General features: G+C 42.3%; 1 protein-coding gene across 1 annotated transcript in view; it reads right to left on the minus strand.

Annotated features, from left to right (window-relative positions):
• Nucleotides 1–3,170: 3,170 nt before the first annotated feature.
• THEMIS (thymocyte selection associated) overlaps nucleotides 3,171–27,342 on the minus strand; it is a 112,159-nt gene continuing 87,987 nt past the window's right edge. Inside the window, exons 6-7 of the mRNA XM_073335191.1 lie at nucleotides 10,062–10,223; nucleotides 3,171–3,529 (exon numbers count right to left, since the gene is read on the minus strand). Of these exons, the coding sequence (XP_073191292.1) occupies nucleotides 3,510–3,529; nucleotides 10,062–10,223 (182 nt within the window). The 3' untranslated portion in view covers nucleotides 3,171–3,509. The remainder of the gene's footprint in view (nucleotides 3,530–10,061; nucleotides 10,224–27,342) is intronic.

Raw genomic sequence — 27,342 nt, forward strand, 5'->3', positions numbered from 1 at the left:
GTGGCAGACCCTGGAAATGAAAGGGAGTGGGGTAAAGAGAGACACAAAGGGCTTCTGGGCACCTGCTTTGTGTTTGTTGGTGAGTTTTGTGTTTGAAGATTAAACAGTACCCTGAAGGAAGAGCCTGAACAGACTCTTGGCATGGTGTTAGTCCTTCCTGAGCTTTGCAAGACAGGCCAGCAGCCCAGCAATTCCTAAACCTCCCTCCTTCCCCCCAAGCACAACACAAACATTACACCCTGCTTCTAATCTTTGAAAGCAAACTTGGTTTCTCTTTGAAGACTTCAAGTATTTAACACTATGTCAGATACTTGCAAAGAGCGGCATCAAAGCAAAAATTTAAAATAACCCTTGGGCAGACATAAGAGGTAACGAAAGCATCAAATGCACTAAGTGGAGAGATAACAAGCATCAACAGCAGCACTCCTTGGCAAGAGTGTTGTAGATAAGGATTTGTCTGACACAAAGAAGGAGCACATTGTATTTAAACAAAAGACTTTTTGGCATTTGAAGAAGAATGCTGGGAGAAAGGTTTTTCTTATCTTCTCCAAGCACAAAGGCGGAACATATGGAAAATGTGCATGTTGATTATCCACATGGAAATGCTGTCTCACTAGGGGTTTGTGTACACAATAACTCCACGTGGGACACTCTTATTCCAATATAAGGCTGACCTGCCCCTATTTAATTTAATACACTTTCTGGGTTAAGCCAAACAGACCCAAGGCATTCCTATTCCTGAATAAAGGCGGCTGCATGTAGAGTTATTCAGGAATGGCTGTTTCTGAATAACTCCATGTGCAGTAAGCCCTTAGTGAGAGTGCAGTGGAAGGAAATGCTCATTAACACTCATTAACAATAAATAAATTAAGCCTTTAAACTAGCAAATATATGTGAGGGATTATGCCAATCATTTACAAGGCAACTATTTTATTATTTAAGGTGCTGGCCTCTGCTTCCTGCAGCTCCCATTGGCTGGGAATGGAGAACCGCGGCCCCTGGGAGCTGCAAGGGGCCATGCCTGCAGATGGTTGACGTAAACAAAATGTCTCGTGGCCCACCAGCAGATTACCCTGATACGCCGCGTGCCCAAGGTTGCCGACTCCTGTGCTACAGTAAGGGCTAATACCACTGAGACTTCATTTTTACAAAAGAGACCACCACATGCATATATACATATGTGTGTGCTGTGAAATAAACCTACGATTGTCACAATAACAGCTTGATTCTATGATGAGTTGAGCAGGCACAACCATTGAGGGTGCTCAACACCTCATAGGAGGCGCTTAGCCACTTACAGGCTTGAGCTTTATTATATTTGTCCTTGTAGCTCCAAAAACACAGACCTCTGCCACTTGAGCTAAAGGAGAGTTTGGTAGTAATAGATCCCTTATCTCTAAACCACCGACTGAATGGCAACATCCCCCACACAAAAACCTAGTAAAATACCGCATGAACTACATTTATTTATGCAGAAGATTGGGTTTGCCAATGTTACAAGCTGGACTGTTTTCACCTACAAAAAGGCAAATATTGTTTTTTGTGCAATCTATCCAAAGAGGCACATCAGTACATTCACAGGCCACATTACCCAATTAATCCTATGTATACAATAGACAGACAAGGTGGGTGCATACATACAATAGACACACATCCAAAACTGTCCCTCATGTTAACTATTTATATGCCGAATGTTGCATAAAAACATGTGCATACAAAGTACTGTTTAGGTTTCAGAGTAGGAGCCGTGTTAGTCTGTATCCGCAAAAAGAAAAGGAGGACTTGTGGCACCTCAGAGACTAACCAATTTATTAGAGCATAAGCTTTCGTGAGCTACAGCTCACTTCATCGGATGAAGTGAGCTGTAGCTCACAAAAGCTTATGCTCTAATAAATTGGTCAGTCTCTGAAGTACTGTTTAGTAATTGGAATAATTTAAACAATGGTTATAGTAAGGAAAAGGATTTACCCTAATTAAATTAATATAAAACAGTGCAAAGAAATCCTAAATGAATTTACCATACAGGTAACTAACCATTCTATGGATTTCCTATCAGCAATTCAGGGTATACTATATATCGTAGGGATTTTTTCTTTAAAAATATTTACAGAAAAATGTTGTAGGCATTTTTGGTGATTCGTTGCTTTGTAATATGAGAGTACAGAATGTATGTTTCCCACATCAGCACTGCTCATACATTCACAGCTAGATTTAAAAGCATCCTCATCTAAATAAGCAGAAATACCCACCATAATTGCTATTTCCACAATACTAAGAAGGATAGTGGTAGGGCACCAATGAATGTACCTCAGATGCTTATCAGGTAGGTTTTGCATCCAGCAAACCCTTCACCTCTCATGGAACTGTCTAAGCACTTATTTTTCATTTTTCAAAAATATTTTTAAAAAGGAAAACATTTTAAAGCAAATTTTTAAAAAATATGAAGAATCTGGTATGCTCTTTTTCCCGTGACCTCACTTGTCTTGGGATATTCTTTGTTACAGGCAGTTACCCATTTATATGTAACAGATAGAGCGTTAATCAAGACCTAATGGCTCCTGTTTGGCACAGCCCATTGAAAGGCTGTGTGGAGATGCACTGGCCCAGTTGTGCTTGGGTGTGGATGGGAGAATAATTTGCTACATAACTTTTTAAAAGTGCAGCGTGCTCCCTGCTCACAACGCACAGGGAGGACGGAGACATGACTCCACCTGCTCTCACCCCTCCCCATGCTTCCTTGTTCTGTTTTCAGCAAATAACTCCCAGACTGAGCAACTGTCTCTTCCTGAACAAAGAGGCTATGATTCTTAGTGGCTCCTACTCCGAGCCCAGAAGATCAGCCCTTCCTATCCCTCATATGGACACAATCTAACCCAAAATACTCTGATTTACTTTGTTCCAGGTTCAGCCACCCTTACTCCCACTGGGTAGTATTTTACTCTGTGAGCACTTGCATTGATTTCAGTGGGATTACTTGTGAAGCAAAGGTACTACCTGTACAGTAAGGTACTACGCAGCACCAGAAAGGGTGGCAGAATCTGTCCCTTGGTAATTTTGAGTACACCACACCTGAAACTCAACCCGGAACATTTGCAAGTGTTTAATTAAATGAGGAATTACTTTACCCTCTCTCCCCAAAACATTTACAATTATAGCACACTTTAGAATAAGGAATTGGCCTGGAGCAAGTGCCATACAGTGGCCTAGGAAATCAATGGGTGTTTTGGGTGCACTGAGAAGGCAAAATTGTATCCTAATTGGCATAATTATATGAATTTGTGAATAAATATTTACTAGGGGAACCAGTACCGTGCATGACTTTTTATTTATGATTGTGAAAGTAGTTTAGTTTCTCAGGGGCTTGGTGTAGTTGAATTGCAGCCTTGAGAGCTTTTCATGAGACAGAAGGAAGACGGTGTTTCTTTCGTGATTCGTTTGTTCTTGTAGTTGTGGATGATCTTATTACATAATATATGCAGTTTTCCAGTCATTTCGGGTTAATTTCAGTATTATTCCATTTTAGAGGTTTCTGAAAACAAACAAAAAAAGAAAATGAATGGCTGAAATTGAAACGGAAATCTTTTATATTGGTTTTAAAATGACACAGTGAATGAATGTGCGGGTGCATGAGTGTTGTGTTGTGTGAACAGTTGTGTGTCAATGAAGAGTTAGCAAGCAACAGTACCTGAATGATATTTAGCTTAAAACAGATGGGGAGCAGATCAGTCACTGAGGAGAAAAAACCCTGTTGCTTCTACTGAACTAAGAAAAATGCAAACTCAGCTTTTGCGTGGGCTGGTGATTAAAGCAAAGGAGTGGGAGTCAACAGACCTTGGATGAAATCTTGGCTCTGTTGAAGTCAATGACAAAGCACTCACCGATTTCAACAGGGCCAGGATTTCACCATCCTCTGCTCTGCCACGGACCAGTTGCATGATGTGAGTCACTTCACCTCTTTGTCCATCTGTTTTTATTTTATTTATCTGAGTGTCCCACTGTCACTGTGCACCGGGGTGCAATCCAGACCAGTGAGGGGTTGTATCACCACCTGTCCTGTAACCTGGGGTGCCTCACAATGCTTTGCTGTTGTAGCTCTTAACCTGGGCTGCTCAGGGCTAGTCTACCAGCATGTAGGTCACGCCGAGTGACTGTGTGCCAGACAGCACTGGTTTAACAGTTCTGACCCCAGCAGCCGGTCTACAGCCCCACTCGAGCTTCCACCAGCCTTGATTACTACTTGCACGGTGATCCCAACACATTCCCATACTGTGTGTTTTTCACTGTCCAGCCCTCTCCTGGATAGCTCAGAGAAATTATATGGTTTGTTCATTCCTCTAAAAACACAAAAGCACATCACAGCTTAATTTAACTGGGGTGAACACACAGTTCCTTTTAAACACAGCACTGAGTTGGTTTATGGTAAAAATGAAAGAAATGTATTAACAAAATATACATAGGATTAAGTGAGTTCACATATAAGGAATGAATATTAAAAGAGTTACAAGTAAAACAAACCAAAATATGCTTCTAAAATTCTAAAACTTAATCTAGCAAGATACAGGCTTTGTTCAAGCTGGTTTCTCTCACCACTCATTCTTTTTCCCCAACATGGCTGACTTTCCCACAGTCAGGACCTTCCACAAAAGTACAAGGCTTTCCTTGTCATCCTAAGTGCAAGATCTTTACCTTAGCAAGTTTCTCACCTATATTCAGTTCCAGAAACTTCAACTCCCCCTTTGTTGAAGGACCCATCTTTCTCAGCTTGCAAGAGCTCTGTTTCCTCATGTCTGTCTTGTGATGGATGCCAAAAATGGCTTCTGCCCTTGCTTTTATCTTTCAAAGTTCAATGAACTTGTTTCAAGAGGCAGGGTGACCTCATGCTGTTCTTTCCTTCCTGTGGGCTTCCTATCCCCCTGTATGTAATGGGGATTCCATTGTTTTGATTCCACCATGCTTAATTAACATAGAAAACAGGTAGATAGCTGTTTCCCCTCCTGTCTGGGTGGGAACTATTCCTTCCGTTGTTTGGCCACACATTTTAAAATGTGTGAGTATTCATAATTCTTCCAGTAGTATTGATATATACTTTTTACAATGATATCTGATCACTGGTTCAAGCATCCCCTACCCCTTATCATCTTTATAGACTGGTAAACCTTTTATATGGATTCTTCTGAAAAATAAAACCCAGACCAAGCTTCTCTCTCCGGCTGGGTGTATACGCCATTCTGTCTTCTCCCGCACTTGTTAACATAACATTTACCTCCATCCCTTGTTAGCTTGATGGGTCTGTTTACTGCTTATATGTAAATTGAGGTGAACACATTCCTTTGTTTACCATAGACCTGTTTAACAAGTCCCCCGACATACCTGGTTTACACACACTTTAGTTATAATTCCAGCATAGATTTATAACTCTTAATACCCACTGTGTACATATATTACACAAGAATATTAATAGATCAGCGAGTTATTAATTTTCAAATAATACCTCACACAGCATATTTTGTTCAAAGATGATTACATCAGTGTGTAGGATGTGAATACTGGGGTGACACCCACAATCTTTAATACGTTTGTCCTCACAACACCCCTGAAATAGGACTACACTATCATTCTCTCTTTACAGATAAGGAATTGAGAAAGAGAGAAGTAAAGCAACTTGCCAAGTTCACACAGGAAGCTGGTGGCAGACCAGGGAACTGAACCTGTGTCTCCCAACTCCTATGCGAGTACCCCAATCACTCCCTGTTCATTTTTCCTCCTACATTCACCATTCATTATTCTCTCATTTAAAAGCTTCAGTCTTCTCATCGGAGAGTAGAGAAAATACCAAATGGCAAAAGTTTTCAAATTTGGCTGACTAAAACTAGGCACCCAAATCCATATTTAAGAATCTAAATAAAAGTGATTGGATTTTTCAAAGATGCTAGGAACCCACAACTCCCAATGACTTAAGCAGGAGTTCTGAATGCCTAAATATGGATTTAGATGCCTGAGTTTAAGGTACCTGAGTCTGAAAATTTTGACCTTTATCATTTGGTCCAGGTTCAGTGAAGCAACAAAATAAATAGTTAACTTCACTTTGTGTAAGAACAAAAGGATATGAAAGCCCAGAGAAAGTCTATTGAAATTAGTACAAAAGATAGAAAGGCAGTGTGGTCTAGTAGACAGTGCAGTAGCCTGGGAGTGACAAGACCTGGGTTCTGTTCCCAGATCTGCCAGTGACCTTGGGTAAGTATCTTTGCCTCCATTTCCCCTCTCACTCTTTATCGTGTCTGTTTGGATTGTAAGCTCTTTGGGACAAGGAGCGGTTTTTACTATGTGTTGGTATAGTGCCTGGTACAATGGAGCTTTAATCTTGGTTGGAGTCTCTGTACTCGACTAAATAACTGATTATAAACACTGATTTAAAATCCGTTCTTTGAGGGTTGAAGCTCAGACAAGGGTTAAATTATTGGGGTTTGCTTTTATTTTTAATATCTTAAAATATTTTCTAACAATTCTGTTATAACATAATTTGCACCAATGAATTTGAGTTTGACTGTCTGTACATGTTTAAATAATAGAAAGGAAGAATTAAATGAATGGTATAAATTAATGGGAAGCAGTCCTGTGGTGTAACCAATATGACAGATAATTAAACCTTTGGCAGAGATGCAGCAGACCATTGATTCTTGTAAATCTTTTCCCCTTAAAAAGCTTATAAGAGATGTTCTCAATCAGGCCAAAGCAGCAAATTCATCTATGTTTTGAATGGCCCATTGACCTGACTTTATGAGACTTTTTCAAAAGCAGCCTCTTATGCTGTCCCTGCTGGCTCACCAGAAGTCTTCCAGGTTTGTTTTTAAACTCACCAAAGCTTGGATTGACATGCACAAATCAAATCCACATTTCCCAATGCACACACAAATGTGCACACAGAGAACCTTGGCAGAAATGTTTAATATAAACCTTAATGGAGGATTTCTGAATGTCAGAAGGAGACCAAAAGATTGGATGAAAATCAACATGTCCTTTGGTTATCTAATGATCTTAGAGCGGGTGGCAGCTCCTTCAATCACTGAATAAAATAATTTGTGGGACTGTTTCATAATCCAAGACTCTGATAGCAATATCCCTAGAGACAGCAAAGGTCTTTTCTTGCATATTTTGCTAAAGCCTTAAAACAAGAGGAGTAATAAAGTGCAGCCTTTTCTCTGTTAACAGGGAGTTTAAAGGGCAGGTGAATAAAGGTTTGAAGGATCTGATGCCTCAACAGTAATAATTAGAGGCTGGCATAATTAGAGGCTGAGCCCTCAGGCAGATGTTTGTCTCTTGAAGCTGCATTCTGCCTGGTTACCTGTGGGTAAAAAGTCAAATGGAAAAATTTTCTTTTCCAGTGTAAGCCCTGTTTACAGTGTCCAGTTAGGCCCTGTCTACATGACAGTGCAGCCACATTAGCCAGAATCATTACTGACCCTGTTTGGGCTAGCTGGGCACTAATTCCCTGGCTAGTGTAGATCTGGACTACAATGTTGTCCTCAGTCTCTCCCCCTTCCTTCTATGCCAGCTGCTTGTTTTTTCCCCACCCTTCTGGGTGTGATCTGCTGTGGTTGCTGGGCATGCAGCGGACTCCAATCTCTATGCTCTTGCTGCTTCCTGGCTCTCCTTCTCTCATGCTCCATGAAAATTTCTTTCTCAGCATAGGCACAGGGGAGAGGGGAAGCAGCATGAATTTAAATCAGCTGCCCCCATCTGAATTAGAAATGCCTCATCTCAGTTAATGAGAGGGAAGAGAAGCCAGGCTGCAGAACCCCCACTGCTGGTCCTCCTCGAGGCATTGCTGCAATGAGGTTTGGAGATGGAAGAGAACATGATCTGTTGCTACAGATCCCACAATGCCTGCATACAGGAAGAAGAGGATTTGCTTCTGTGAACACTGGCCACAAGCGTGAGGAGGGGAAGACGAGGATCCACAGCTGCACCACATGTGCTGCCTGCAAAGGACTGGAAACCACTCTTGAGACAAGGGAATTGATACAAGCTGCAACACACAAACGTCAGCTATAGGGAGGAGTAGACTACTAGGGCATCCTGTTCACCTCCCCAGGCATGGGAGAAATTTCACTACCTAGGATCCTCACTGAAAATTAGTCTTTGGATCCTGCACTGAGTTAAGAGGAGGATTTGGCAGGAAGAGAGATTAAGAGGGAACCTAGAGAGGGGAAAATCAGGAGTTGTTGTTAGAGCATGGGAAAGCTGAGGAGCTCAGTCACCTCTTCCACCAGCTCCACCCCTACTTACCAATATAAATGCAATTTGTGCTAAGTTGGAACTGACAATTTGGGGTTATTAAGCAGTAAGAACCTGATTCTTGTTTACTCCTGCTTTAAGTCTCCTTCCCACAGCCAGAGCAGCAGAAAGTAGCCTTAGTGTAAATTAAAATCAGGGCCTAAAAGTTTACCTCTTTTTAAAAAGCTTAGTTATGTATTACACTTAGAGCAGAGTGAAGAACTGGGTTTTTGCTTCACTGGCAGTTCTGAAAAATGGAACAAAAATGCTGGAAAATTTCAGCAAATTTGTGAGTTGACAAAAATTTCATTTTAGGCTGAATGAAACTTTTTGTCTTTGGGCATTTTTAAAATAGAAAGCAAAGCATATGAAGGGCTAGAGTGACAAAACAGCTGATGGAGGAAGAGCTAGTTCCCTTATAACCATTAGTCCTTTAGCGTATGTCTACTCAGCAGCTGGGAGATGTGATTCCCAGGGTGGGTTGACAGACACATGCTAGCTCTGCTCCACGTAGGGTGCTAAAAATAGCAGCATGGCCATGGTGGCTGCTCAGGCTAGCTGTCCAAGTATGTACCGGGGGGTTGGGCAGAATCACACTCAGGTGGCTAGCCTAAGCCGGCACCACAGCTACACTGCTATTTTTAGTGCACTAACTTGAGCAGAGCTAGCATGTGTTGGGCTACCCTAGCTTGGAATCACATACCTCCCAGCTGCTGTGTAGATATACCTTTAGTGATTAGGACAGTCACCTGGGCTGGGGGAAGACCTGGGTTCAATTCCCCGCTCTGCCTGATATGCAGAAGGGATTTGAACTTGGATCTCCTATACCACAGGAGAGTGCCCTGACCGCTGGGCTAGGGGACGTTCTGGGGCAGGCTCTCAATCTCTCCATTGAAGCTGTTCCACTTTGTAGAAGTGATTAAACAGTTATTAGCACAGGGACTTAAACTTGGATCTCTCACATCCCAGCTGAGTGCTCTGACTACCAAGCGCTAGGGTCACTGGCTCTTCCTCTGAGCCAATGACTATTCAAATAGTTTATACAAAGTGGTACAGTTTCAACTGGAGAGGGTTATGGCCACATCTGCACTGAGGCAGGGCTGCAATTTGTAGCTTGTGCAGACATAGCTGAACCCTAACTAGCTTGCTATAAAGATCAGCGAGGATGTGGCAGCATAGGCTTCAGTGCAGGCTGGACAAGGCCGCCTGCCCCTGTTCCCCCTCCCCCGGTATATACGTGCATTGCTAGCTCATGGCTGCCACATACTTGCTATTATTTTTAGCAAGCTTCCTAAATTAAAAGCTAGTGTGGGTACATCTACACAAGCTGCAAATTACATCCCTTGTTGCAGTGCAGACACCCACCTCCAGACTGCCCTACATCCCAGGGCATCCTCTTCTAAAGGAGGCGGGGCAGCAGCACCACCACTGGACAAATATTTTTTGTCCAAAACTATTCAGCGCATCTGTGTCAAATTTGCAAATACTTTTTGGTCGAATGAAACTGCATTTTTTGGTGAATAAACTATTGTGCAAAAAATTTCACTCAGCTCGAATGACTCAGTGTCTATTTAACAAGGTGTCATTCTCAACAATGACAGTGAGTCATGAATTGTACTATTGGTGTCTCCCCTGCTCTGCCCCTGTTCCTCAGAAAAGGCTACTGTAGAGACTTGGACACTTTCACAGACAATTCCCAAATTCATGAAGAGTGAAGACTGCCATTAGATCTGAAAACAGTGGCACGCATTTGTTAACATTCGTAAGTGATCGAATGACACACCCACCTTCCCTCTTCTTCTTCAGGGGATACGTTTTATGATGAACTGTGCTTTCTTGGAATTTTTTCCTTATGTTTTCAATTACGTTTTCATCCACATATTCATAGGTGTGCTTCTCCTCCAGTTCCTTTTCTGTTCCATACGTCAGAAGCATATTGTTTATTGGACCTAAATAACAAAGAAAGAAAACATAAAATATCTGTAAGGAGGTGACACGGGAGTCTGTTGATCACTGTATTTATATGATCCCCATTCTTCAGAATTATCTCCTTGTTTTTAACCATTTTTTCACTGCTTTTACTCCTCTTTTCTCTTCTCCTTCCTTCTTCATGTCAAGAACAGATCATACCAAACCAATCTAATTTCCTTCTTTGACAGGGTTACTGGCCTCGTGGATGCGGGGAGCAGTAGATGTGATATACCATGATTTTAGTAAGGATTTTGACACAGTCCCGTATGACATTTTTATAAGCAGACTAATGAAATGCAATCTAGATGAAATTTCTATAAGGGTGGGTGCACAACGGGTTGAAAGACCATACTCAAAGGGTTATCATCAATGGTTCACTGTAAAACACGGAGGGCCTATCTAGTGAGGTCTGGCGCCATTCAGTATTTTCACTAATGACTTGGATAATGGAGGGTATGCTCATAAAGTTTGTGGATGACACCAAGATGGGAGGGGTCACTAGCACTTTGGAGGACAGGATTAGAATTCAAAAGGACCTTGACAAATTAGAGAATTGGTCTAAAATCAACAAGATGCAATTCAATAAAGACAAGTGCAAAGTACTACCCCGAGGAAGGAAAAATCAAATGCACAACTACAAAATCACTGTCTAAGTGGGAGCACTACTGAAAAAGATCTCAACAATGTGATGCAGCTGCGAATAAGGCTACTATCATTCTGGGGTTTATTAACAGGAACGTATGTAAGATGGGACATAAATTGCCTCAGTCTGCTTGGCACAGATGAGGCCTCAGCTGAAGTACTGTGCATAGACACTGACTTCCTCTCTACCCAGGGGATGCTCGACTCCTCCCCCTCCACCCCAGGCCTGCCCTCAGTCCACCCCTTCCCCCAGGCTCCCACCTCCATCCTGCCTCTTCCCTCCCCCTCCCACGAGCATGCCCTGTCCGTGGCAGGTAGGAGATACTCGGGGGGAGTGGAAGGAGTTGATCGGTGGGGCCGCTAGCAGGCGTGAGAAGCTGGGGGGAGGAGGGGAGCTTGGCTGCCAGAAGGTGCTAAGCACCCGCTAATTTTTGCGGTGGGTGCTCCAGCCGTGGAGCATCCATGGAGTTGATGCCTATCATACTGTGTCCAGTTCTGGGTGCCACACTCTAAGAAAAATACAGACAAAGAGAGGTAACTGGCTCTGTGGATATGGGGAAAGTGGTAGATGTGATATATCTTGACTTTAGCAAAGCTTTTCATATGGTATCCCACAGTATTCTTCACAGCAAGTTAAAAAAAGTATGGATTGGATGAACATCTTTATTAATGACATCTTTATTAATGATCTGGACGATGGGATAGATTGCACCCTCAACAAGTTCGTAGATGGCACTAAGCTGCGGGGGAAAGGTAGATACGCTGGAGGGTAGGTATAAAGTCCAGAGTGACCTAGGCAAGTTGGAGGATTGGGCCAAAAGAAATCTGATAAGGTTCAACAAGGATAAGTGCAGAGTCCTGCACTTAGGATGGAAGAATCCCATGCACTGCTACAGGCTGGGGACCGACTGGCTAAGTGGCAGTTCTGTAGAAAAGGACTTGGGGATTACAGTGGGTGAGAAGCTGGATATGAGTCAGCAGCGTGCCCTTGTTGCCAAGAAGGCTAACGGCATATTGGGCTGCATTAGTAGGAGCCTTGCCAGCAGATCAGGGAAGCGACTATTCCCTTCTATTTGGCACTAGTGAGCCCACATCTGGAGTATTATGTCCAGTTTTGGGCCCCACACTACAGAAAGGATGTGGACAAATTGGAGAGAGTCCAGCAGAGGGCAACAAAAATGATGAGGGAGCTGGGGCACATGACTTATGAGGAGAGGCTGAGGGAACTGGGCTTGATTATTCTGCAGAAGAGAAGAGTCAGGGGGATTTGATAGCAGCCTTCAACTACTTGAAGAGGGGTTCCAAAGAGGATGGAGCTCTGCTGTTCTCAGTGATGGCAGATGACAGAACAAGGAGTAATGGTCTCAAGTTGCAGTGGGGGAGGTCTAGGCTGGATATTAGGAAACACTATTTCACTAGGAGGGTGGTGAAGCACTGGAGTACGTTACCTAGGGAGATGGTGGAATCTCCATCCTTAGAAGTTTTTAAGGTCAGGCTTGACAAAGCCCTGGCTGGGATGATTTAGTTGGGGTTGATCCTGCTTTGCACAGGGGTTGGACTTGATGACTTCCTGAGGTCTCTTCCACATCTAATATTTTATGATTCTATGAATCCAGATGAGAGAAAAAAAAACTATGCAAGATTAAGAAAACCTGACCTAGCAGGAACGGTTAAAAAAATGGGCAGTTTAGTCTTGAGAAAAGACAACTGAGGCAGGACAGTATAACCATCTTCAAATATGTTAAAGGCAGTTACAAAGAAGATGATGATCAGTTGTTCTCCATGTCCATTGAAGGCAGGACAAGTAATAATGAGCTTAATCTGCAGCAAGGGAGAATTAGGTTTGATTTTAGGAAAATCTTACTAACTGGAAGGATGGTTAATCTCTGGAATAGGTTTCCAAAGGAGGCTGAGGAATGCCCATCACTGGAGGTTTTAGCAAATGTTACACAAACCCCTGTTAGGGATGGTCTAGGGTTACTTGGCCTTGCCTCAGCACAGGGAGCTGGACTTCAGGACCTCTCTTGGTCTTTTTCACCCCTCCATTTCTATTATTCTATTTGTATTACAGCAGCATCTAGAGGCCCCCAATCAAGACCAAGGACCCATTGTGGTAAGCACTCTACAGACACAGTGAGAGATTGGTTTCAGAGTAACAGCCGTGTTAGTCTGTATTCGCAAAAAGAAAAGGAGTACTTGCGGCACCTTAGAGACTAACCAATTTATTTGAGTGTAAGCTTTCGTGATCTACATGCATCCGATGAAGTGAGCTGTAGCTCACGAAAGCTTAGGCTCAAATAAATTGGTTAGTCTCTAAGGTGCCAGAAGTACTCCTTTTCTTTTAGTGAGAGATTGCATACTTTTCAGGGCAGGGACTATCTAAACAGACAAGGCACACAAAAGTGTGAGAGAAAGGAAACATTATTACCCACACTTTACATATTTTCCCACAGAGAGATTAAGTGATTTGCACAAGATTACCTAGGAAATCTGTGGCAGACCCAAGAATTAATCCCAGGTCTCCCATTTCAGTGCCATAGCCACGAGAGCATCCTTCCTTCTCTTTTAGGAATCCTTCTTTTGGATTGTATATATTAGTGTCAGATCAAAATTTGTGCATACACGAGGTGATCTGTTATTCACCCCCTGTCCATAGTACACCAGTAACCCTCAAATGTAAACAAACTGTTAATATAGTATGATCACTCACAGACCGAGTGCAGATAGATCTAGATCTGACTGTTAGTAAAAGGCCTGAAGACAAAAAGAACTTGTTACCTTCTTAAAAAATGTTGCCATAGTAAATTCAGATTATCTGCCATGTGTGGCACGTAGCCTCCATAATACAAATTTATTCCACATATGGTTGTGTCTCATGGAAGTGACGAATCACTCTAGCTGGGAAACTGCATTCTTACCTTGGTATTTCCTAGGGATGTGCCCTTCAGCTATGTCTCATTTAGAGGGTGATATGCTCCATATCAGATGTATGTTTTGCTCCAGTTACGTAAGACTTGACTACATTTGCATGTTGTTTTGAGTTAATTTGAGTGTTTCGGGGGAAAACTGCCTTGTGTTCAGAGACAGAGGATTTTATTTCTCATTCCCTGCTTTAATGAACCCTCCTTGGAAATGAGTTTGCTGGCATGCAGGATGAGTTTTTCCAGAACACAGTTGGTGTGATCAAATTCCCATTTCAGTTCACAATGGTCCACCTCTGGCAGTTCTCCCATTGCCATCCCACGCTGCTCTGCCCTACAGCTGGATCAGCCTGTCTGTTTACCTGTGTGCCCGCTACAGCTTCAGGGACATCTTGATAAGACATCACCTCCTCCTTTAAATGCTGTCATGCAGCCAGATGTGTCTCTTTGCAATTCCAGCTTGTGGAAAGTACACACACCTGGTGCCACATACCTCACCAGTCATAGCAGCCATGCCCCACGCTTTCACATGGTCTCATGCTGAGGTCCTGGACTTCCTTGCCCACTGGGGAGAGGAGATCCAGTCCCGTCTTAACAGCACTCACCAGAATGCCAAGTTACACAAGAGGTTATCAAGCAAATGAAAGAAGGGGCCATTCCTGGGACCCGATCCAGTGACTCAAAATAGGAAAGGCACACTGGCAGGGTTAGAAAGATTTCGGGGACAGTAACAAGAGCTCTGTGAGAGCTTGCATGAACTATGCCTATTATAAGGCACTGGAATGAATTTTTGCAAATTTTGCCCTGGTTTTCATTTTGCATCATGGGGTGTTCAATAAAGGTGATTTTTTTTAAATGCATGACTTGCAACTTCTGTTATTCTTTGTTAAATCAATTCATAAAATCCTTGCCCAGACCACCATGAAATCCCTACATACAGCATCACTAGTATTTGCATTACCGTTGAGCCCCATTGTGCTAGGTGCTGTACAAACACAGAATAAAAAGATGGCCCCCGCACCAAGGAGTTTACAATCTAAGTACAAGACAAGAAACAACACATAGATACAGACCGAAGGGAAGTACAATCAGTTGATATTAGTCAGCATGATAGGCAGAGATCGCAGCACACCTGCAGCCTAACTGTTGTTCAGAGCTTTTTAGGCATAATGGCAAAGGCAATTATTGAAGGTGAATAATGAGATAGCTTTGCAGATGTTTACAGGAGTTCCTCCCAAGCATGAGGGGAAGAATGGGAGAAAGCACAAAGGTACTTGTTTTACAAGTGGGCAGTAGAGGCTAGCATTAGGGGCCTATCAGAGCTGGGAATCAGCAACATGATAGCAAATGAGAGATGATAGGCAGGGCTGGTACTGAAGGTGAAGGGCCTTCAGCATAAGACAAGCATCTTATGTTTGGTGCCATAGCAACGGGGGTGGGGGGAGCCAGTGGAGAGAAATCAAAGAGGGGGGTGACAGGGTCAGTGAGATGGTCGAGGAAAATGATCTTTGCAGCAACATTCTGAATGGATCTGAATAGGGTCTGACTGCATTTGTCAAGGCCTGAGAGATGGACGTTGCAGTCATGAAGATGTGAGATGATAACATCTTAAATTAAAGTTTTAGCTGGGTGGATTGATAAGAAAAACTGTTTCTTGGAGATGTTATGAAGAAAGAATCAGCAAGACTTTGATACAACATAATTGCCACACAGATTAACATAAAATAATTACCCAAAGCATCATGTAAACCCTACACAAAGTTTTATGCATTTTTCACATTGACACTCTGACGTCAATCTAGGAGCACAATGTATCCCTGACCCTGTGTCCCTCTAGCGGTTGGCAGTGTCCAGAAAGCCTGTCTACCTCTGGCCTCATCAATGAGGCGCTCTCTCTTGCTCTCACAGAGGTTGTGCAAAACTCAGCAAACAGCTATCCCATGAGGCAGATATTGCTCCTCAGCTTCCAGACTTATCATGAAACACTTCTGTCTGTCGTTCAGTCACATATTCCAATGCCATTCTGCAGCTATTCACATTCCACAGGTTCCTAAATGGGACTCAGACAAAGATCCCCCCAATCTACCCTTGAGTCCACCCTACTTCTACTCAAGAAGAAATAAACAGGACTCCCTTAGCTCCCATCAATATTCCTTAATCAGTCACGATTGAGCAATGTGAAAAACAATTCCACCTGCCTCTCTCTGGGACTGAACAAACTAGCAGTGTTTCCAGACCTTGGCAGCCTGGGGAGCAGAGAAGCCAGTAACTGAATGCAGAGTTCAGACACAGAAGTGATGCAGCCATCATTTTCTTCATATACATTTCTACATTTGTAATTCATTTTCAACTGGGGGCATCTCTTATCGGTGAAAATAAGCTAAAGAATGAAACAAGCACTGCAAGGAATAAAGTAATCCTTGGGGGTCAGACGGAGAAATATTGTTTGTGCTCACTGGACTTGTTAATATGGAATTAAACCACAGAAGAGCTCAGAATTGATATTGCTCTGTTTTTTCTCTCCCCAAAATGCATGCTTATAAACAAAATCATAACATCTAAGTCAGACACGTCAGGGAGAAAGGAAATTAATGGCACTAACCCAAAACACATCCCAAGGGATTAATGTCAGTAAGACTTCATTGGAAGTATCCTTTAATCCCAAACTGGAGTGGTACATGTTTTGAAATATATGTATTTACACTTCAATTAAGTATTAGAAAATGAGACAGAGAAAACGAATGATCTCAAGAGAATCCCAAGCAGTAAAATCAATGCAACTTAACTCCTTGCTTGGAAATCTATTAACCTCAACACTAAATTTACATAACAGCTATATGAATTTTTTAATTACATTCCTTTCCTAAGGGTTGAAGGGCATGCTCCCCAAAACTCAAAGCTCTGAAACTCTCCACCCTAACCCACTTGTTAATGGCTATGGACACTCTCTTTGCAGAGAGGTAGGCTGGATTTAATTTCTTCTGAAGTCCTTCTCTGATCCCTCCAGCGGCACCAATTTAGATATTTCTTTGGGGGAGGGGGCAACTTCCAGCTCCCACCTTCCCCCAGCAGGGACTCCAGTCTGGTCCCTGTTCATTCCCCACTCCTTCCTCCCACATAGATCCTGGGTCTCCCCTGGCCAGGAAGTCTTCCCTCTCTCTTACCCACACAGTCCATCAGAAAGTGCCACCAGAAGTCACCTTCTCGGCAGACTCCCCTGCACTCTCCACCATACAAGAACAGACTCCACGTGCCCCAGGTTATAATACCATTTGGCACAGCCATCCTTCCATCTGAACAGAGGCAAGGTTGGGCCAAATTTGAGTGGCGTTGCTACCCTGGGTGCCAGGTCACAATGGAATGGGCTGAAATTTGGTTCGGCCACCCTTCTGTCTGTACCAAGGGGTGTCTGGGTCAAATTCCAGGAAGATTGCAACCACACAACTGGAATGACACTCCAGCAGTAGCCACGCTGATTTAGTACAGGACCACTGCTTAAAAGTAGTTGAGTGATGGCCCCCTTGATGCCACAGCCTATGGAATTTAGAACGAGTTTAAAAGTCTAAGAGTCTAAAAACCTGGGGGGGGGCCTTACCCCAGCTCCCCTTACTGGTGTTACTGGCTTCTTGGTAGCTTTTAAGGCCAGAAGAGACCATTATGATCATCTAGTCTGACCTCCTCCATAAGACAGGCCATGGAAGTCTAGAGAGCAACATGAGGTTCCTATATCCACAGCGCTCAAATCTCCTTCCAGCCCAGCCGTGAAAGCCAGCATAGTCAAATCCCAAACTCGGCTCCCTTTGAGGATGCCCACTGCACAGCTGGCAGCCTCATCAGGCTGGCCCTAAAAATAATACTTTGTAATACAATTGTGTAATTGCAAGATGATACTCCAGAGCTAGAGTTATGTTTCATCACTTTGCATCCAGGCACACAGAGAGCACTCCATCTTTGGCCTTATGCTGAACAGAACAATATAGCTGTAAATGATCACTCAATAATTCAAACCCTGTTGTGATCTAAATGAGACACGAGTGCGTATTTATTTATGAGAGCACACCTCGCTAGATGTTACATACAAAGCTGAAGAGCAAGTGTTGTGAGCAAACTCAGGTGTGTATTTATGCCCAGTTGTGTTTTATTTACTGTGAGGCAGATTCTGGTACTCTTACTCATGCTCACAGCTACCTTGATCATTGAGGTGCTCCATGGAGATCAATGACTAAGGTATATCAGAATCTGGCCCTATACAAATCACATTTCACAACAATGGGCCGTATCCTCCGCTGATATAAATCAAGAGAGCTTCACTGGTTCAGTGAAGCCACCACAATAGACACCAGCAGAGGATACCCAGTATCTTTTAAAATAGCATTTTTGACATGTTAAAACATACAGCGACTATTATATAGGTTAAATACATGAAAGATTAATGTTTACAATGTGCTGGAATCAAATAAAACATTAGTAATAAAAGTTGAATTTTAAATTGTATGTTTTGCTGAAAGGTTTAGCTGCTGAATACGTTCGCTGTTTCTCTTTTTTATTTTGAGTAGCTACTATGCCCTGGTTGTGTCTCTTTTTCTGTTACTTCACTTTCAGTAATTCTACCTTATTAATTATAATTATAATCTTTCTGTCCTGAATTTCTGTTTGCTGTACCATTGTTTCTTTTTGGTACAATAAATCTTCCATCCATTCTTTAATATATCAACACTTCTGACCGGTAAGAAACAGATATTTCAAGGTTTAAATTGTTCTGTCACTGCTAGTAACAGTTACATTGTTAAAAATGTCTTGTGCTTATGTGATTTAGAGTCTGATCCAGGGGCGCTGGAACAATTTTTATTGTGGGGGTGCTGATGATGGAAACCATGGAAACCAGGTATTTGGTGTTTGTTATTACTACTTCAAGCCAGGGGATGCAGCAGCACCACTGGTCTGATCCTGGTCCTGTTGAAATCAGTGCTATTGTCTTCAACGAAGACAGTGAAAAGGGGGCCCAACTTGGCTCCTGCCACAGAGCATATGAGGATTCTTGAGGACGGTGCATAACAATCTGACCCCACCTGCTACCCAACGGGCAGAATCTGTGGCCTTGTTTCCCCAAAGCCTTTGGGGCACAGTAGGGGAAGCAGGGCTTAATTTGTGCCAGGGCTGACCACTGGCACCTCTAGGCTTGGGCGTTCATAGCCTCGGCACCTCTGGGCTTGCTGCATCAGTTATGAAGAGAAACAAATTGTTTGAGCCCCGGAACCTCTTTCATTACAAATTGAGCACTGAGGGGAAGTATTGTACCTGTGCAGAGTCTGCCCACCTCATCAGAGGTACACTCAGCCATGGAGATCTTTAAAGAGGCCATGTAGCCCCAGACAACTCTGAAATGAAGTCGTCAGCAAACTAAAAATCTCCTTCCCTGTAACCACTCCCAGGTACAGCTGGGCAGGAAACAGCTATCCCATTTCATGAAAATTTTCAGCATTTTGAATTGTTTCCCATTTTTGCTTCAGGACAAGGCTGAGACCTTTTAAAATGAAAGAGAAACAGAAAGACCCACCCCAGCCTGGTGGTCAGGGCACTCAATCCTGCTGTGAAAGCCGCAGGTTCAAACCCCCTACTCTGCCTGATTTGGAGCAGGGACTTGAACCCAGGACTCCCATATCACAAGCGAGTGGCCGAACCACTTGGCTATTCTAGGGTGGGTTTTACTTAGTTGCTCCTGTTAGTGTTGTTTCACTTAGAATAAACAATTTGAATATTCATTGCAACAGGGACTAAATTTTGATTCTCTCACTTTGAGGAGCAAAATCTACCCTGGACCTGAGAAACTTATCCCAATGAACATTTTGGTTTTGATAGATCAGTACTTGCAGACAAAAAACTGTTTTGTCAAAAAATTCCCACCAGCTCTACTCCCAATCCCCTGACTGGGACTTCTGGCTGCTACTCTAAGACATAATAAATATATAATAATTAATGAAAATGTGTAGGAGTACAGAACAGGTTATTCCTGCAATACAGAGGGTCAGTATTTGGTCATGAGAGATTAGTCAGGTGCACTGTAGACTAAATCTGACCAGTGCATTAATGCAGATACTTATCAAGATTGTTACAAGGAGGAGGGAGAAAAATTATTTTTCTTAACCTCTGAGGACAGGACAAGAAGCAATGGGCTTAAATTTCAGCAAAGGACATTTAGGGTCGACATTAGGAAAAACTTCTGTCAGAGTGGTTAAAAATTGAAATAAATTGCCCGGGCAGGTTGTGGAATCTCCATCATTGGAGATATTTAAGAGCAGGTTAGACAAACACCTGTCAGGGATGGTCTAGATAATACTTAGTCCTGCCATGAGTGCAGGGGACTGGACTAGATGACCTTTTGAGGTACCTTCGAGTCCTATGATTCTATGATTTCTTTCCTTGGTCCTTTATTTATCATTTCAAGATGCATCATACAATAATAAATATTGAGATCAAGCCCCACACACAAGAAAAAAGTTGTAATTATAACAAAAAAGGAAGAAAGATTTAGAAATAGAAAAAAATGGATCACAGGAGCAAGGAGGGCTTCAGGGCTTAATGTCAATTTTGATCTTCTACTCTTGTCTTAGTCAAATGCAAGAGCAGAGGATGTGGTCAAGGTATCGAATCATCAACAAACAGAAGTTTCTGAAGAAGGAATGTAACAATTCTAGAATTCTAAACTACTAGCAAGAAGATTAGGTAACTTTTTAGAAAATCCATTTAAAGGATTAATTTTAAGGGTAAACAAAGAAATTCAGATGGATATTTTCTGACTAGAATTTTTTTTATTGTAAATATTGCTGGTATTTCTAGTGAGTTCAAACTCAGTGAAACTCATGTATAAGAGAACAAAATACCTCAACCTTCAGTACCAAGTTCATTTTAGAAGCAAATGGTGCGGAAGTAAAAAGCTGTAGCTTCACTGAAATAATAATTTTTTAAAAATCCCATCTTTATTAACATGAAGTTTACAAGGAAACAAAACGGAGGCCTTAAAACCCAAAGATATAAATTCACATTTTTCTTCAGATCTATATATTCTTTGATACATCAGGAATCATATGGACCTTTTTTAAAAAAAGGAAATATTCTATGAGCCATAGACTGTGGAAACAAAGCAAGAATTCTGCTCATGATGGGCTTCTCTGACAGCACAGATTTCATGCCCTTATTAGAATATGAAACAGTTTAGCTGTTTGTAGGAGTGGATTGAAATCACCAGTAGAAGTTTAAAAATTAGTCAAACAAGACAGTTTCTCCCACTCAGAACCCACAAGGAACATGTGCATGTTTGACATATTTTAGATTATGTTATTATTATGTTAGACATATGTGGTCTTAGACATATTTTTCTGGAGCACCCCTGGAGTCAGTGCCTATCATACTGTGTCCAATTCTGGGTGCCACATATTAAGAAAGATGCAGACAAATTAGAGACAATCCAGAGGAGAGCAACAAAAACAATACAAGATTTAGAAAACTTGACCTAGCAGGAACGGTTAAAAAAATGGACAGTTTAGTCTTGAGAAAAGACAACTGAGGCAGGACCTGATAACCATCTTCAAATATGTTAAAGGCAGTTACAAAGAAGATGATGATCAGTTGTTCTCCATGTCCACTGAAGGCAGGACAAGTAATAATGAGCTTAATCTGCAGCAAGGGAGAATTAGGTTTGATTTTAGAAAAATCTTACTAACTACAAGAATCGTTAAGCTCTGGAATAGGCTTCCAAAGGAGGCTGAGGAATCCCCATCACTGGAGGTTTAAGCAAATGTTACACAAACCCCTGTCAGGGATGGTCTAGGTTTACTTGGTCCTGCCTCAGCACAGAGAACTGGACTTCAGGACCTCTCTTGGTCTTTTTCACCCCTCCATTTCTATTATTCTATTTGTATTACAGTAGCATCTAGAGGCCCCAGCCGAGACCAAGGACCCATTGTGGTAAGCACTCTACAGACACAGTGAGAGATTGCTTACTTTTCAGGGCAGGGACTATCTAAACAGACAAGGCACACAAAAGTGAGAGAGAAAGGAAGCATTATTACCCACACTTTACATATTTTCCCACAGAGAGATTAAGTGATTTGCACAAGATTACCTAGGAAATCTGTGGCAGACCCAAGAATTAATCCCAGGTCTCCTGATTCCCATTTCAGTGCCATAGCCACGAGAGCATCCTTCCTTCTCTTTTAGGAATCCTTCTTTTGGATTGTATATATTAGTGTCAGATCAAAATTTGTGCATACACGAGGTGATCTGTTATTCACCCCCTGTCCATAGTACACCAGTAACCCCCAAACGTAAACAAACTGTTAATATAGTATGATCACTCACAGACCAGGTGCAGATAGATCTAGATCTGACTTTTAGTAAAAGGCCTGAAGACAAAAAGAACTTGTTATCTTCTTAAAAAATGTTGCCATAGTAAATTCAGATTATCTGCCATATGTGGCACATAGCCTCCATAATACAAATTTATTCCACATATGGTTGTGTCTCATTGTCTGAAGTGACGAATCACTCTAGCTGGGAAACTGCATTCTTACCTTGGTATTTCCTAGGGATGTGCCTTTCAGCTATGTCTCATTTAGAGGGTGATATGCTCCATATCAGATGTATGTTTTGCTCTAGTTACATAAGACTTGACTACATTTGCATGTTGTTTTGAGTTAATTTGAGTGTTTCGGGGGAAAACTGCCTTGTGTTCAGAGACAAAGGATTTTATTTCTCATTCCCTGCTTTAATGAACCCTCCTTGGAAATGAGTTTGCTGGCATGCAGGATGAGTTTTTCCAGAACACAGTAGGTGTGGTCAAATTCCCATTTCAATTCACAATGGTCCACCTCTGGCAGTTCTCCCATTGCCATCCCACGCTGCTCTGCCCTACAGCTGGATCAGCCTGTCTGTTTACCTGTGTGCCCGCTACAGCTTCAGGGACATCTTGATAAGACATCACCTCCTCCTTTAAATGCTGTCATGCAGCCAGATGTGTCTCTTTGCAATTACAGCTTGTGGAAAGTATACACACCTGGTGTCATATACCACACTACCACACACCAGTCATAGCAGCCATGCACCTTGCTTTCACATGGTCCCATGCTGAGGTCCTGGACTTCCTTGCCCACTGGGGAGAGGAGATTAGGGTGACCAGATGTCCCGATTTTATTGGGACATTTCTGATTTTTGGATCTTTTTCTTATATGGGCTCCTATTAGCGCCCACCACCGTCCCAATTTTTCACACTTGCTGTCTGGTCACCCTAGAGGAGCTCCAGTCCCATCTTAACAGCACTCACCGGAATGCCAAGTTATGCAAGAGGTTATCAAACAAATGAAAGAGGGGGCCACTCCTGGGACCCAATCCAGTGACTCAAAATAGGAAAGGCACACTGGCAGGGTTAGAAAAACATTGGGAACAGTAACAACAGCTTTGTGAGAGTTTGCATGGACATGCCTATTACGAGGCACTAGAATGAATTTTTGCAAATTTTGCCCTGGTTTTCATTTTGTACCATGGGGTGTTCAATAAAGGTGATTTTTTTAAAATGTATGACTTGCAACTTCTGTTATGCTTTGCTAAAATGATCAATAAAATCCTTGCCCAGACCATCATGAAATCCCTACATCATTAGTACTTGCATTACCGTTGAGCCCTATTGTCCTAGGCGCTGTACGAACACAGAACAAAAAGATGGCCCCCACACCAAGGAGTTTACCACGTAAGAACAAGACAAGAAGCAACACATAGATGGGAAGTACAATCAGTTGATATTAGTCAGCATGACAGGCAGAGATCTCAGTACACCAGCAGCCTAACTGTTATTCAGAGTTTTGTAGGCATCACGGCAAAGGCAATTTTTGAGGGTGGATAACGAGGTAGCTTTGCAGATGTTTACAGGAGCTCCTCCCAAGCATGAGGGGCAGAATGGGAGAAAGCACAAAGGTGCTTGTTTAACAAGTAGGCAGTGGAGGCTAACATCATGGGCCTATCAGAGGTGGGAATCAGCAAAGTGATAGCAAATGAGAGATGATAGGTAAGGCAGGTACTGAAGGCGAAGGGCCTTGAGCATAATACAAGCAGCTTATGTTTGATGCCATAGAGAAGGGGGAGCCAGTAGAGGGAAATCAAAGAGAGCGGTGACGGGGTCAGTGTGATGGGCGAGGAAAATGATCTTTGCAACAACGTTCTGAATGGATTTGAGCAGGTCTGACTGCATTTGTCAAGGCAAGAGAGAAAGACCTTGCAATATAGTTTCTCCTACTCAGAACCCACAGGAACATGTGCATGTTACTGGTCTTAGACATATTTTCTAACTGTTCCATTATCCTGAATTAGCTTCTGTGGTCTAGTCAAGCTGTTTTCGACACAGGACTGGTAAAGATTCAGTCAATGTAAGGCCAGAAAGAACCATTAGATCATCTAGTCTGACCTCATGTATAACACAGGCCATGAAATTTAATCCATTTACTCCTGTATTGAGCCCAATTACTTGAGTTTGGCTAAAACATATCTTTAAGAAAGGCATCCAGCCTTGATCGGAAGGCATCAAAAGATGGAGAATCCATCACTTTCCCCGATAGTTTGTTCCAATGGTTAATCACCCTCAATGTTAAAAATGTTGCCTTACTCTAATTTGAATTTGTCTGGCATCAGGTTCCACCCATTGGTTATTGTTATGCCTAAAGGAGTGCTAAGTCAGCTTCAAACCATTTTTGTGATCTCCAAATCCCAAGGCCCTCTAGGTCCTGGCCAGTCCTCAGGATAAGTTATAACAGCCTGACCTGCCACAGTACAGGAGCCCCTTTACTATGTATAGACTCCCCGTGATAGTCCTTACACATGTGGGTAGTCTGACTTCAATGTGACTGCTAGCACGAGTAATGGTTTTCAGGGTCAGACTCTAAAGCCCTGAAAGTGGTCCCTTTGGAATAAGATTGCTCATTACTAATTATATCTGTTGTGGGGACTAAACAGAGGACTTAATTTTCCAGACCTGACAATCTGGAACCTTCCTCTTTTGCAGCCACCAAACACATTCACTCGACAAAAAATACCAATGTGGGGGAGATTTTCAAAGGCACATGTGACAGGCATGTCAATTTCCTGCAATATCCTGGATAAACCTTATTGAATTAAGTTAAACCATATCAAAATTAAGGTTAAGTATTTTAGGAGCTCATTGTATTAAAATGCAAATGTTTCTATGTATCTTGTCTAGGAGACATGACTAACCTAAACCTGGGGAAGTGTTATGAGCTTCAAAGGACTCTTTTAATCAATGGGCAAAGATAAGAATTAACTGTTAGTTGAGTAGGTTTCCTAGGAAATACATGGGAGGTGGGGAATGCAAATGCCGCCTCACCCCCCTCCCCCATATATGATCTTTTGAAGCTTTGCCCTGGGAGGGGACCTTTGTCTATGAATTACCTGCTCCCAGGATCAAACAGCATAAAGGAGCAATTCATCGATTCTTAAGTGCTTGTTCTGAGCCAAAACGGTTACAGACTGGTAACCTCAGAAAAACCCTCGCCAGGGTTTGAAGGAGGACTGTTCACCAGCCAGAGCTCTTGCTGGAATGTGGGAGGATCTCTGGTAAGGTTATTAGCATGTGTGTATGTTCTTTTATTGTTTTCAATATGTTTTCTCTGTAGTGCTTTTCCCTTAAGAATAAATGTGCTTGTTGAGAAAGCTGTGTGGTAACTTATACCTATGGGCAATTGTACTGTTTATAGCCTCTGAGAAGACAAAGAAGGCCTGCTTAGGCAGTCTGATTTTGCTGAGGAATTCGCAGTGTAGACAGGGAACTGTGCAGCCTAGAAATATCCCAATCAGGAAGGAGAGAGACGTGGGTCTCCATCCAAGAGAGGTGATGGCTGAGGAGCTGGAAGCCTAGAGAAAGTGCCGTTGCTGGACCTTCAGGGGGAAAGAGGTGCAGCTGCCCTGGACTGTGACAGCACAAATGGGAGCTAGGTGACAAACTCCTATTATCTTTCAACAGGAGTTAGGTGCCCCTTGTGCCTTTGAAATTCTCCCCTCAAACAAATTACTTTCAGAGCATTAATAATGAATCCCTTTTTATGAACACTATGTTATTTTTGGAGGAGTTGCAATATGCAAGGTTTTCAAAGTAATGTCCTGAATTTCATAGTTGGGAGTCACACACATTCAATGACAAGGCAATAAAGAAAATCTTTATGTGATGTTTTTATATTACTAGCAGAAACCACTCAACTGATTGCATGCAGATAGACATCCAGGGCCCAGTCCTGCACACACTACATGTGGAAGTCCCATTATCAGATAGATATGATGGGTGGACCATTAAGATGGGCCATGAGCCTGATCCAAACCCTATTGAAATCAATGGCAGTTATTCCATTGACGTCATAGGTTTTGGATCAGGCCCCATGTCATGTAGCTTTTCAGCTTTAACATGCTCTGAAAGAAAAAAAATAGAACTCCAAAACAGATGGTGAAAATATAGAGGAAATCCTAGCACACAGTACATAAAAAGTATAAATAAATAAAAGCCAATTAATTTTCTCAGTTCAATTTTTTCTTAGAAATTTAAAAATGTGACTTGAGACATCTTAATATTTTTACACAACTCACTCGTTCAGCTTTGCCAACAGGGCTGTCATAAATATAAAGGGAAGGGTAAACCCCTTTGAAATCCCTCCTGGCCAGGGGAAAGCTCCTCTCACCTGTAAACGGTTAAGAAGCTAAAGGTAACCTCGCTGGCACCTGACCAAAATGACCAATGAGGAGACAAGATACTTTCAAAAGCTGGGAGGAGGGAAAGAAACAAAGGGTCTGTGTGTCTGTCTATATTCTGTCTTTGCCGGGGATAGAGCAGGAATGGAGTCTTAGAACTTTTAGTAAGTAATCTAGGTAGGTACGTGTTAGATTATGATTTCTTTAAATGGCTGAGAAAAGAACTGTGCTGAACAGAATAACTATTTCTGTCTGTGTATCTTTTTTGTAACTTAAGGTTTTGCCTAGAGGGGTTCTCTATGTTTTTGAATCTAATTACCCTGTAAGGTATCTACCATCCTGATTTTACAGGGGGGATTTCTTTATTTCTATTTACTTCTATTTTTATTAAAAGTCTTCTTGTAAGAAAACTGAATGCTTTTTCATTGTTCTCAGATCCAAGGGTTTGGGTCTGTGGTCACCTATGCAAATTGGTGAGGCTTTTTATCTAACATTTCCCAGGAAAGGGGGGGTGCAAGTGTTGGGAGGATTGTTCATTGTTCTTAAGATCCAAGGGTCTGGGTCTGTAGTCACCTAGGCAAATTGGTGAGGCTTTTTACCAAACCTTGTCCAGGAAGTGGGGTGCAAGGTTTTGGGAAGTATTTTGGGGGGAAAGACGCGTCCAAACAGCTTTTCCCCAGTAACCAGTATTAGTTTGGTGGTGGTAGCGGCCAATCCAAGGACAAAGGGTGGAATATTTTGTACCTTGGGGAAGTTTTGACCTAAGCTGGTAAAGATAAGCTTAGGAGGTTTTTCA

The sequence above is a fragment of the Lepidochelys kempii genome, chromosome 3 (genome assembly GCF_965140285.1).
Source record: "Lepidochelys kempii isolate rLepKem1 chromosome 3, rLepKem1.hap1, whole genome shotgun sequence".
NCBI classification, from domain to species: Eukaryota; Metazoa; Chordata; order Testudines; family Cheloniidae; genus Lepidochelys; species Lepidochelys kempii.